Source organism: Branchiostoma belcheri, unplaced genomic scaffold, assembly GCF_001625305.1.
Source record: "Branchiostoma belcheri isolate BF01 breed outbred unplaced genomic scaffold, Haploidv18h27 scaffold116, whole genome shotgun sequence".
In the NCBI taxonomy this organism is placed as follows: domain Eukaryota; kingdom Metazoa; phylum Chordata; class Leptocardii; order Amphioxiformes; family Branchiostomatidae; genus Branchiostoma; species Branchiostoma belcheri.
Genome location: NW_017802558.1, coordinates 959522 through 973409, shown reverse-complemented (window position 1 = coordinate 973409; position 13888 = coordinate 959522). Strand labels below are relative to the sequence as shown.

Here is a 13888-nt window from a genome sequence, read left to right as displayed (position 1 = left end):
TACCTAGCGGTTTAGTTTAGAATTGCAGCCATACTAGCCTGTAGCTGCTCACGTTCTAAATCTCGCGAGAAATGTCGTATCGCTAGTAACACACGTTGTAATTAGCGTCTTTTAAAGCATTCACAAAGACAATATCCAGTTAGAACTACAAAGAAATAGAAATTTGCATAACAATAACATTTCTACCGTCCGTAAATTTAGGAGAAGTGAGAAGAAGTAAGGTTATGATTTTAGTCACGTGACCTGCACGAGAGTATACCGTCGCCTTGGTAGCAAAGATGGCGGATGATCCGAAAGATTCCAAGTCCTGAAAATTATGTTTGTTTTCAGTCCACATTTAAAGCTGCTGCAAGTGGCTCACGTTTAAGATTTCGGAGCCTGAGATCACTGAGCCTACGGAGTTTCAAGAGAACTTAAATTCTGGACTGTGTTGTGACGTTTTGCTGAGAAAATGCCGGTTTTTATCCGGAAGGGCGGGTTGGATATCCCCCCTCCCTCCCTCAGCTCCAGGGACAGTGATGAAGAAGAGTTCCTGACGGACCCTGAGCAGCTGTACGACCCGCTGCCACAGCCCTTCCGCATGATAGACAAGGTAAGCTGATCTTTACAGCCATAATTATGGTCCTGTTAGCCAACGTTGTCCTACAGAGAATGTCGACTGATGTTAACTTACTAGTATACATATAGAGACGGACTATGGCTTCCAGTAACGTTACATTCAACTTGAACATAACGATATGTAGTATACGCAGTTTATATTCACGACTTCAAAGTAGCAAAAGTTCGTGGTCTGAGAAAAATTGAGGTGTTCATGAAACTACATGTTATATGTTCACAGTGGGGACAGAAAAAAAAGAAAGGCAGAAAAAAAAGAAAGGCAGCGAATTATTTTGTTGTGCCACTACTAATACTTAACTTAACTTGATATCGGTTGTCCATTTTGAATAATGTAAAGAAAACGTGAAGAAGTCATAAATGTATCATGCTATGGTAACTTATATGTTATAAGGAATCTGGGCGCGATGCCCAATCAGGGGCTTTGCCCAGTAACAGATATAGAATCCCAGTTTTCACCCACCAACCCCCACCCCCGTCCTGCCTGTGCAGGTGCTGTTCCAGCTGCTTGAGGATGTGTGGGACGTGGCCAGTCAGCGGGAGGCAGCACGCATGCAGGACGGCAGCAGGCTCCGACCTCCACTGTACCAGTGTCCTGTACAGATGCAGGTAGGCTTACTGTTCAGCTACCCACGTAACCCCCATGTATGAAAATATGACAGAATAGTAGTCTAGTCTTTCGTCGGTGACTAATCTCCCACTGCCTCCTGGGAAGAAGTCAAACCTTGGCTACAATAGTATTCTAGTAGAATAGCAGGCTCAGAATAGCAATTACCATGTCTCCTATTTATGTGAAGCATATCGACTCTCTAGCATGTATACCAGTGTTATGTTAGTTTTAAAGTAGATAGTAAGTTAGATAGGCAGACTGTATAAGTAGAACTCCATGTTAGCATAATTATAGTCTTAAATTCACCACATTCTGTATTCATTGTTTTTGTCAATGTCTGTTTGCAATTAGCCCGAGGGCACGAAGTTGCAATAAAGAACTCTATAAACCTGCCTTTCTGACAAGTAGATACAGTGTCACTGACAAAAGGGAGTCTCAGTTACTGATCGACTAACAAAGAAATACTTGTAACTATCTAATCATATGAATGCTATTTCCCCCAAAGGAGCATGGTAAGGCCCACTGTGTGGCCCACAGTGTGGATGGACGGTACATTTTTGTCGGCCTGCCGACCGGCCTGGCAGCCTTTGACGCCGTGAGTCAGGTGACCTTGGCGGTGTGGGAGGAGACTGTAGAGGTCACCAGTCTGAAGGTCAGCCTGGTCGGGGTGCAGACGTACCTGCTGTCCACTGTGGACGACATGGGTAGGTTACATGTAGATGGTACACTTAACACTTCCGCAGAACGTACAATGCCTGCACGAAACCCGTTATGTATTGTGCATAGCACTTTGGGAGAATGCCTTATATAAGATCATATTCACACATATAAGGTCAACACTCCGTCTGTCAAAATATTGTCTGTAACAGGCAAAATGCTGATGTAACGTTAACCAAAAATCCAACGAAAAACTGGGGGTTTTGGGCATGAGGCGCAGTACGTTCTGCCAACATGCATGCTAGGTGGGGAATCTGTACTCTCTGCAAAGAATTGTGTACTTTAGTGTGGTGCACAACAAGGTGTGACTCAACATTAGAATTTTGTGTCGTGTAAACTATGATCAGTGTAATTCTACAGAATACTACATGTACTTACGTTACAAAAGTGTCCTATGTACTTTCTGCTGCTGACAGTGTTTTTAATTACCAACCGACAGGTGCCTCCCGTCTGCTGTTGTTCTCAAACGAGAGGTTTTACTTCATCAAGCAGCTTAACGAGCAGGTTTGTCCAGCCTTTCATCTCTTTTAAAACACTCATGTATGTAAGGCTAGCTGGTAAAGTTATGCCATTATGGACTAGAAACTTTGTAAAGCAAATGCACAATGTTTACCTTTGCATATGGTCTGCTCTGATAATTCTTAAACACATTATATATGGTCAGACTGGAGTCTAAATCCCTCCTGCTATAAAATTGCAACATGGTGTAACCCAACACTAGTTACCATGGTGACAGATGTCTGGTTCAGGTCATTGACCTTATTGGTTTGGAGAAGAAGAAGAAGAAGAGGAAACAGAGCAAAAACACTATTTTTCCTGCGGTAAACATAACAATTACATTTTTTTTGTCATCTCATTTTTGTTTGACATAACATCATCTCAATCACTACCCAACAATCCTAGGGGTGTATGTTCCCAAAAATTTTGACATCTTGACCCTCTGAAACGATACTATTTTCTGTATTTTGAGGGGCAAATCATGCTGGTAGACTATTTAAGCTTAGTTGAATGACATCTCTTTCCATGCCATTTATTTTCTTTCAACTCAAGGATGACAGATTGGGTAAAATTGTTGTCCGTCATGAGTGGCAAAATTCTATCAAACGATGGAAAGATGGATGCTGGTTAGAACACTGTTCAAAAAGCACACACTCAGCTATAAAATCCGTGTAACTTTGATTATAAGCTTGAAGACTTGTTGTTGTGTTTCTTACAGGAGGGCACTATCACGGTAAAGTGTGAGCTGTCATCAGAAGGAGACTATGTTGGAGTTGCCCTTGAGAGTGAGTTTGCATCAAGCTTTTTGTATGAATAATATGATGAACAACAACTTGTTAAATTAAATATAGCAGAACCCTCTATGGGTATTTCTATACCTGTAGTTAGGATGCCATGCTGCATGCCTGTGAAGCTGGCGTGTTACGCCAAAGGGCGGTTATACCGGCCATACAGGTACAGAATTAGACTAAATGACACAGTTGTGTGAAGTTTGTTCTCTGTGTTCCAGATAAGGAGAAGGAGGTTTGGCTGGAGGTTCACCGCCTGCCCAGGGATGGCTGGCTGAGAGAGCTGGAGCAGGCTCAGGCACAGGCACTCAAGGCTGCGTACGCTGCATCCCAGGTCAGTACAGCTTCTCAGCATTCTGTAAAAAGCTCATACTAGTGTATCCACTTTTGACACTTGGGTCTTCTTAGTAAAATATGTAAATTACTGTTCTAGCCAGCTAGTGTCTTTCTGTCATTTGACAGAATTTTGCTGCTCATGATCATGACGGATAAGAATTTTGCCCAATCCTTATCATTGATGGCCCAAAAATGCTGCATAAAGATATAGTAAGATGTGTAACAGTTATTCAACTAAGCTTAGTCTACCAGCAGAAGTTGCTCCTCAAAATGTGGGAAATAGCATTTTAGAGGGTCAAGATTTCAAAATTTTTCCAGTTATGTGAAACAAAGTTAAGATGATGGAAAAAGATTTCAAGGCTGGCCGTTGGTTAGAAACTTACAGTTAGCTACAATTATGTCTCTCCCCCTGCAGGACCAGTCTACTTATGGAGAAACAGCCGCGGAGACGTCTGAAGGCCAGGCTACGGAGGGGGAGGAGGGCAGGAAGAGCGGTGCGGGGACGCCGACCTCCGAGGTGCCCAGACAGACGCCGTCTGCAGGCCAGGGTAGCATGCTGGCAGGACCTGACATCAAGTTCTCACCTCCACAGATGGTCCTCAGAGTACGCCCACCACCTGAACTTACAGGTATGTAACACACCTGGCACCTGAACTTACAGGTGTGGAAAATGTTACTATATTTGCCTCTGTGCAGTATAACCGCCCCTCGGCATAACACGCCAGCTTATTCGCAGGCTCGCGGCACAGTGGCAGCTCGCTACATTACACTGAATGACTTGTTACACCTAACCTTTGAACTGTACTTGATGGCAGCGAGTGTTCTAGGAAAAAAAAAGAGTTTTTGAACACCTCAATCCTTGGTTGATAACTCTCACTGGTACTTGAAGGCATGGCTACTTCTTGTTCTCTTCTGAGATGGTATTAGGTAAAAATGCAGCCCATGTTGTACGAGTACTGACCGTGTTGTTGTACGTATTGACATACGACACAGGCAGCAGTGCTAAGAGCGCGTATGACGCGTACAAGTCCGTGGACCTGGGTGACGTGATCGGTACGGGAGGGAACCACGTGCTGCTGGCGGAACATCTGAACCAGAGGAGGGCGGTGTTTAATGCCGTGCACGAACAACAGATCCGACACCTGCCGCAGGAGGAGGAACAGGCCACTAGGTGACGGGTGTTTCTGTCGTGTTTTACCTTTGTCAGAAGGTTATGGGTTATGGGTCATGTGTAGAGGATGGCGATTTTAGACTGCCGTGGTTATAACGTGGGGTGTGCTGCGTGTATCTTTTATCTTATATTTGGTAGGTAGGTTGGGGTTTGGGGCAACAAAGATCAAGGTCAATTTTGGATGATTGAGCGGCTTTGAACTGTACTGCAGTGCATGTTGGGGTCATGATATGGTCTTGATTTTTGAGTGGGACATAGGCATTTTGATGAAAGGTAGCTTTTAATGTTGTAGGATGTGTTTTTATAACACTTTGTTGGTAGGTTGGGGTTAGGAATAAGAAGGTCAAGTTTGATAACGGGTATTCTAGTTATGGTGACAGTTGGCTAACCTGGACTGACGGCAGTGCTGTTCCCACAGGACTCCGACATTCCACTTCCTACATGGAGGGCAGATGTTGCCGGCTGGCCTGGATAACGTGACCCAGGCCGGACAGGTCAACTCGGTGTGTGTCCGCTGGAGCGGCTCCAACAACCTGGCTCACTATTCACTCCTCAAGACTGGCAAAGGTAAGGTTTACCCACTCATATTTCTCATGATTAGCTGGAATGTTGCTGATGGAAAACAGTCTCTTGTTTTAGCTATTTATGGGCAGCACTCAAAAAAAATAAGGAGACGGCTCACGTATATGTTACTTTTTTTGTGGTTAATAGTGTTTCAAACACCTCAAGTACTATTTATGAAATGATGTTGAAAATGTGCCAAGAAATAGCAGTGAACGTCAATATTTTACAGATTTTTTTAATCCAGAATATTCTTTGTTTTGCTGCCTTGAAGTTGTATTTTATGCCTTTGATCTGTATAACTGTTTATTTGCAGACCTTGAGCACAAGCCAGACCTGGTGTGGCCCAACACCTGCAGCATCACGGCCACTGCTGTCAGCTCTGACACCTCACTACTGGCCGTGGGCCTGGCAGACGGAACCCTCACCGTCTGGGACAAGTACTTAGGTCAGCAGTCATGACTAGTCAGGGCTGTATCAACTTTGAAATAATAATAATATAAATTTGTCAATTTGTCTATGAAGTCCAGAATGATAATGATCGAGATACCAAGGTGAGCATCTGAATAGTTTTTTACGAGTCATTATTTATAGATGTACACAATATATCTTGAAAACAGTCTGACAGATGTTTCAGACTGTGACCTTTCATCTGAGTGACTGTACAATTTGTCATCATAAGGACTTGAATATACACTTACTAGAGGAGTGCAAACAACCCACCCACCCACCCACACAGACACACACACACACACACACAGGCAGACACACTCATCTCTCCCTGCTGTAGCATCTTCTGAATTCAGAAACACACCCTCATACACTGTGACCCACACACCCACCCCAAAACAGTACTTCTCTCCCTGCCCTATCAGCCTAGTCTTTTTACTGTATTCTGATTGCAGACTGAACACAAACTCACACACGCACATTATGATTATACTTTTCTCCCTGCCCTGTATAGCATCTGTGTAGTACTACTCATTCCTAATTCTGACATTCTGACTGCAGGCTTACAGAAGTGTGTGAAGAAACTGAAGACCCAGGGCAGTGTCACCTACCTGAGCTTCCTGAACCCGTCCGTGCTGCCCAACACGCCCCCCTCCCACCCCCCGTATGACACCCCCTCCTCTGCAGCCGTGCTGGCAGGCTGTAGTGATGGGGCTCTGTTTGTGGTCAGGTGTGGGCAGGGGGAGGAGGACATGGAACCTGTCACGGTTCTAGACAGGTGAGTTACACACTTTCATGGATGTCCTACATGGATTGTGTTGTATACCTTTATAACTAAAAGGGTGACATGTATAACACAACACAGTGTAATTTCTGTATCACCCATAGTTATCACATGAGCCAGAAAACCTATACTGAATGTTATTGCACCCCAGGTGTGACATAAAGTAAGTTAATTAGCGTTAATTAGCGTTAACGTCTCTCCTACATTCTCATGCCCAGCTCCAGTGATGACACAGAGAGGTTCACCACAGTACAGGTTATCCCTGCCATCCCTCAGGTGGTGAGTATTGTAATATGGAATTATATTATAATCTAACATAGTCTGTTCATAATCACGAGTTAGTGGCTACTAATAGAACAGTCTGGAGGACAGTCATATCTTGGAGACAGCACCTTAATGCTGCAAGGGTCATATGTCACAGAGCAGTAGCAATGGCAAACTCAATACACTACCTGAAACCTGTATATGACTGTCTCTTGTCACATGATAATCACATCAATAATTCAAGTGACAAGAAAACTCCAAGACGAGATATTTACTGGGTTGAAGAAGAGACAGAATGCATCTCGAAAGCTCCCCAGGGTAGCTAACTTTTTGTTGTGTGTTTTGTTATAAATATTTGTCAAAATTCAATTTTGTTTGGTGTAACATCATGTCAAGCACCAGAGCCACAACAATCCTAGGGGGGGCCAGGGACGTGCCCCCGAGAAAAAATTGAAATTTTGACAGTCTGAAATGCTATTTCCTGCATTTTGAGGGGCAGTTTGGCACTTAACTTGGTTTAATGACATCCCTTTCCATATGATCTTCATATGCCAATTTTTGGCTGTCAAAGATGACAGATTGGGCAAAATTTTTGTCCATCATGAGCAGCAACATTCTGTAATGTCAGCTACAACATTGGTGTGAATGAAGACTTGCCTTGTTCCCAGGTGCTGTGTGTGCGTAGGAATGGGCAGATGCTGATGTATGATGTACTGAAGAACCTTGTGTTGTGTGAGGTCGGCCTCCCTTCCACACACTACCTGTCCTCCCCCTGGGAGCCCTGCTGTGTGTTTGGGGCGGACGGGCAGATGCTCTATGCTAAAGGTGAGTTGTGGACTGTTGTAGACTCCTTTGCAGGCTTTCATGGTGTGGTCAATGTTATTTGTTGGGGATGCGGTGCTGATTTGCACTATTTTCTAATTTGTACTATTTTCTAATTGGCCAAGTTTTCCAACCGCACACTCATCTCTTATCACAAATAGTAGATTGCATGCACTTCTGCCGACTGCTCCAGTGATGCCTGCAAAGGAGGCAAAGGAGACTGAAGCAGTTGGTTGGGAATTAAAATATTTTAACATGTAATCATTGCTTGGGACGGCAAGCTGTTAGTGGTTGACAGTCAATTTTTACCATCTAGAATTTTATACATTGTATTGTGTGTATATTTATTTGAAAAAAAGATTCTTTGCAAATTGCAATGTATGCTTTTAACTGCCGTTGTGCTTGTGTACCAACTCAAGCACGTTTGTGTACCAGGCCTTTGCTAACTCCCGCCATATTTTTGACAGGTTCCCTGTTGGATGCTGATGAGGAGTACGTCCCTGGCAGTGGTACCAGCTCCATGTTTGTGTACCAGCTGCGCTCCTTCCCCACGCTGGACAGCTATTGGAGGAGACAGTCGGAGCCCCGCCCCTTCATCACACATGTCACCGTCAACAAAAGGTAACTCCCACTTCTGACCTGTTCTCTTGTACATGATTTAATTGATTTGATTTTATTGAGATTGTAAGTTTAATGGGTTTGAGGCTGAGGTTTTTACAGGCTGGATGCCAATCCTAAGCCCATCCTCCGCAGAGTCCAAACATAATGCGAGTGGGTGAAATGAAAACAAGTCGGGCCAAAAAAAACAAGGTTCTTACATTTTAAAATTTTGACTCAATCATTGTACAAATGGTTTTTATTCAGTGGGAACATCACATGCACACAACCAGCATCACATATCACTGCATCAATGTAAGAAACAAAACATTAAATCAGAGCCTTTTCTTGTCTCCTCTCTTCATAGTTACATGTATCTGCCATCCACCTTCCAGAATGGCAACAGACATCTTTGCCTATTTTCGGCATGTTGATCAATGTCAGAAGGCAACAAAATTTCTTGTTTTTCCAAAATCAGGCAAAAATTAATGCGCGTGTTGATGTCATCCATAAAAATTACTTGCTGTGGCCTAATGCCAAACCTTGTTGTTTTATTCCCGTTTCCCGTAGATGTGATGCGCTGTTACGGGAGCGTCTGTCGCGGCAGAAGGATCGCGTGGCGCGGATGCAGGAGCGGTGGAACGACCTGCGGACGGAGATCGACGTGGTGACCAGGTTCCGCCAGGCCGGACAGACACGGCAGAGGGTCAAGGTCGCCTTCGCTTCACGATCATGAACTGGACGCACCTAACAATACATGGCAGCTGATCGCAGAATGCTATCATAATTTGTATCAGATTCTGTATTTTTTGGTATAGTTGGTACATGTATAACCACCCTTTGACATAACACACCAGCTTATATGGACGGAAATATAGGTTATACCAATGAAACACATCAATGATCATCTATATAATAGTACACGTACAAATGTATGTGTCTACAGAATTTTGCTGTGCAGTTTACACTGTGTAAATAAGGGCCCATTCATTAAGACGGCATTTTGTCTTTTAAAAATGTTGTCAAAAAAGCAAAAAAAAATTAGCATTTCAATTAGCACTGTAAAGGTTTTTATTAGTGAATGTAAATTGGTTTTGAAATAAAAAGGGTCTTACATGTATGATGCAAAGTACTCTGCTGTAATTTTGTGTATTATAGGGTAATGAGGCATACATGTACATGTGTATATTACACTTCTCATTTTATTTCTTCATTTCTTGAAAAGTTGGAAATAAAAGTTTGAAATAAAAATATATGGTGTTCTAAAGTATGATTATCTGTAATTCAAGAAAATGCAACAGAATGCAATATTAAGAATTTCAAACACGTGAATTTGAGGAGAGTCCCTACTTTCTTATGTGATGTGGCATCCAATGCAATTTCATGGTGGCAAAACTGCATTTTTCAAAGTCAATTTTCTGGTCATTCTTTTATTAGTTTTTAATAAATGTAAGATTCAATCCTATCCCATAGCATACTGATAGCTGCTTGTTTTGTACTGTAAGCTGGTTCTAGCTATAAGCGATACCCAAAAATAGACGCCTCACATAGCTTGTCTTGGGGTTATTTCAAACGCTTCAGTTATGAAATAATCACAAAAATGTGATAAGAAACGGCAGTAAATGTTAATATCAGGCAGAACATTTTTTTTTGCCATCTTTGAATTGCAATGGATGGCTTAAACATGTAGGGTGTTACCAGACAACCTGAGGCATACATTGTATGTGTGCTTTGTACTACAAGTACCTACCAATCTGCATGTGTGAGCCTTTGGCTTAGGCTACACCAATTTAATTTCTTGGCTAACGGATTTTTCTAGAAAAATAATGGAACGGCCGGGCAAAAATAAAAAATAAAAACAGGCCTAGGCATCCTATTATGGCCCAAAATGGTATGATAGGAGCCATGATGTCAACACACCAGGCTGGTTCAAAATTTAAACAATGAATTTTGAACTTTTAATGATACCACTGCATTGAAAGATGGAATAACTGTTACACAACTAGGAAGAAAATGACTGTTTCCAACTGTTCAGGGCAAAATATGAGCATTTTGCAGTTGATTCCGAATTTTTTTTTTTTGCAAATCAGAAAAAAAATGAAGCGGGCTAATCCGTTAACCAAGAAATTACATTGGTGTGGCCTTAGTGCCTGACATGGGAGAGTTGTGATAAGGCTTACGGGTCAGTAACATCGACTGTGTAGGGCAGGGACAGGAAGGGGGACACGGGACGGAAAGTCGGCAGGAAAGCAGGGACTTAGTCCGGTGTTTTTGTGCCTAATATAAGTTGACTTTACTTCTGTGTAGCTTGGAGACAACCTTGGCACTTTGAAGGCTGAACATGTAAAACTGGGTTTTCAATGTCAATCTTCTGGTCATTTTTTTCCATCAAAATTGCTATGTCACTGACGGAAAACTGTAATAGTTGCTTATTTCATATGGTAGGCTGCTTCTAGCTATTTCTCGGTGGCACCAAAAAATAAAGGGACCCGGACTCCGCTCACTTACCTTGGTTTTTTGGCTATTGCAAACGCTTCAAGTATGAAATGAGCACGAAACGTGCTACGAAATTGCAGTATATGTCAAAATCAGACAGATTTCCTCATCCATGCAGAGTATTTATTTTATTTTTTGTTTTGCTGCCCTAAATTCTTTTTTTCTTTGCTTCTTTTTTGCTGCCCTTCATGGCCTTTATATCCATCCTTACAGGTGCTATAGCCCATTGCGTGTTTGAATCCTGCAATACATTTTGTAGTCGTTTCTATACTACATGTATTAGGACCTATCTGACCTAGATAGTCTCATGTAATACATTCAGGAGTGTACTTAACATTCTACAACGCCACCACATCGGGCATTGACCTATCAAAATAATACATCACAAAAGGGCATTGACCTTCCAAAAGCATACATCCTCGACAAAGTCCGTTCAAAAACCTTCCAAGAATTCATATATAAAATGGACGATATTGATTCTCATTCGGCTGTAGATGCTTCCTACAAATAAAGGAACTGTTGTAAATGAAACCATTATGATAGAGTTAAATGATACAAAAATGAAGTAGAGAAAATTCGGGCTATTAGAGTTCTGGCTTGCATGAATTCAGCTGATTCCGGCTCGCTCCCGCATTTTGTTTTGTAGATTTAGGTTAAGTGCTTTTATTTTGCATAGCAGTGTTGCAAAAGCAGCTTATCATATAACGGGACCACGCACACATGTCTGATATCATGAACTCTTGTCTTAAGCAAAGACGTATGTTAGCTTAATAACTTAGCGCAAATACACCCGTATCCAATATAAGTTATCAAACATCATTGTTGGCACTTGTTGAGTAAACCGGACTCAGAATTAGTATGCATGACCTAGGGCTACGACCTGGAGTAACTTACTGTACAGTTCTAATTTGCATACGTCCTGTAGTGACCTACTTACTGTGCAAACATTCATTGGTGTTTTGTCTGCACAAGATGTGGAATACAGCCTAAAGGCGTAATTTACTATTTGGGGGCCCTGAAAGGGTTTCTGTGCTCTCCGTTTGAGATATGAAACGGATGAGTTGAAATTCGGTTACGTTGTTAGGAAACAATGATGAAATACCTTTATTGTACAGTCAAATGATATAGTAAAAAGCGTGTTCACTTGAAGCTAATACGGCAGCACCATATCTAAACGTTAACGTTTAGAAGTTGTCCTTGGAGTGAGCTTTTCGTTCAATAGCATATTCATGTTTAATAAACTATGAATTCAGTGAAAAGAAATTCGTAGCCGCCTTTGCCAGTTTTTCGCACAATGTTTACGCCCAATCGATGATAACTCTTGGAGAACTGAGTTTCGGTAGGTACCTCATATCCCACTACTATATTCCGATTTATCAGTAGGTACCTCTTACCACACTACTACATTCCGTTTTATCAGTAGGTACCTCTTACCACACTACTACATTCCGTTTTATCAGTAGGTACCTCTTACCACACTACTACATTCCGTTTTATCAGTAGGTACCTCTTACCACACTACTACATTCCGTTTTATCAGTAGGTACCTCTTACCACACTACTACATTCCGTTTTATCAGTAGGTACCTCTTACCACACTACTACATTCCGTTTTATCAGTAGGTACCTCTTACCACACTACTACATTCCGTTTTATCAGTAGGTACCTCTTATCACACTACTACATTCCGTTTTATCAGTAGGTACCTCTTACCACACTACTACATTCCGTTTTATCAGTAGGTACCTCTTACCACACTACTACATTCCGTTTTATCAGTAGGTACCTCTTACCACACTACTACATTCCGTTTTATCAGTAGGTACCTCTTATCACACTACTAGATCCTGTTTTATTGAATCATTAGCAGGTACCTCTTATCGCACTACTATAGATTCCGTTTTATCTGTAGATACCTCTTATCGCACTACTACTATCGTTATATACTGCATGTGTCGAGACATCCTTACATTGTTCCATAAAGCGGTGATCGCAATTCCCCCGGTTACAGCCCCGTCTTCGAACCGACGTCCCGACTTCTAGATCTAGGACTATGTGCACAGTAGACTATGTATGTGGGAACGGTAACAACTGATCGCATCTGTCGCCGTAAAATCTCTTAAATCGGAAGCAGCCTCCCAAGTAGTGGTCATTGTCAGCTGGAGAAAACTTCGGACGGGACGATGTTTCCGTTGTGAGCGCTCAGAATCAGTCACACCTCAGTAAAAACGGTGAGTTTCACTCTTGCTTTGACTAGTGTGCATATGATTGTCTGCAGCAAATAGAGCAAGTAAGATAACTTTCCAAAAGAAAGGAGTTCTCTTTGTGGCAGCTTGTACTTGCACTGATGTAACAGGTACACAAGAAATGTACATCGAATCGCCAGATTTGACATCCAGCTGCAGTAAGTAAGGCCAACAATAAGTCTATTTGTAGCAGAGGCGAGAGTTAGACCAGAGAGTGAGACCAGATCAACGCGGCGACAAGCAACTTAGTTCGAATATAGTACAGGGGGCTTAACGAACAGAACTACTGCGGCATTTCATGTCGTTCATTTCTGCCAAAGAAGAGTCCTAAGATTTTAAATGACAGACAAAAGCGCACAGGCGGCGAAAAGAACTCTTGAAAGCTACCTTAGACGGCTTAAATAACAGTCATTTCGGACTGTTTGATGAATGAATGGTGTGTGCAAACATTGTAGTCTGGACTGACCAGGCAAGTTTTAGAGTAATTTACAATTTATTGCTAGCGGGCCCCGGGGCTCCACATAGGCATTAATTCTATGGCTTCCTACGTGTATCGTCTGCGGTGAAAATGCACTGCCGCCATCTTCCACCAATAAAGATAATCTCCAAGACAGTCATCAACGTGGCCAGGCAGTTACAATTTGCCACTCAAAAATTGTATTTGGCCTGAAAAAAAGATACCGATACTAGAAAAGAGTTACTGTATACTTAGGCTCCTATGATATAAATTCTAAGATATGGCTGTGTAACAGACATGGACCAAAACTAGACAAGTAAATACGTAAAAAAAAAACTATACATTCATATATGTTATCATGTGGGAATTTTGAGCAAAGACTACTACATATGGCAGACTCTAAAACGTGTAGCGCATAAGATGATACACAAATGTCTTGTTATTTTGAAATAAATGTATGTAATGTAATGTAATG

At 42.1% G+C, this 13888-nt stretch overlaps 1 protein-coding gene across 1 annotated transcript; it reads left to right on the top strand.

The window, feature by feature from the left end:
• The first annotated feature begins 249 nt into the window (after positions 1–249).
• LOC109462396 (WD repeat-containing protein 93-like) lies at positions 250–9354 on the top strand. Its single transcript, XM_019758936.1, has 15 exons — positions 250–592; positions 1108–1224; positions 1731–1929; positions 2382–2446; positions 3159–3247; positions 3421–3562; positions 3980–4193; positions 4558–4735; positions 5154–5302; positions 5613–5744; positions 6308–6524; positions 6749–6809; positions 7463–7619; positions 8084–8237; positions 8784–9354. Exons 1-15 carry the CDS (start codon positions 452–454, stop codon positions 8947–8949), a joined length of 2181 nt encoding a protein of 726 aa, XP_019614495.1. The 5' UTR covers positions 250–451; the 3' UTR covers positions 8950–9354.
• The last annotated feature ends 4534 nt before the right edge of the window (positions 9355–13888 follow it).

What these genes read in the sequence shown, in the direction of transcription:
- LOC109462396 (XM_019758936.1), top strand. Translation starts at nt 452, where the DNA reads ATGCCGGTTTTTATCCGGAAGGGCGGGTTGGATATCCCCCCTCCCTCC. An exon ending in CTGCGTACGCTGCATCCCAG is followed by an intron (nt 3,563 to 3,979) that starts GTCAGTACAGCT and finishes CTCCCCCTGCAG; the next exon opens with GACCAGTCTACTTATGGAGA. An exon ending in TCCCTGCCATCCCTCAGGTG is followed by an intron (nt 6,810 to 7,462) that starts GTGAGTATTGTA and finishes CCTTGTTCCCAG; the next exon opens with GTGCTGTGTGTGCGTAGGAA.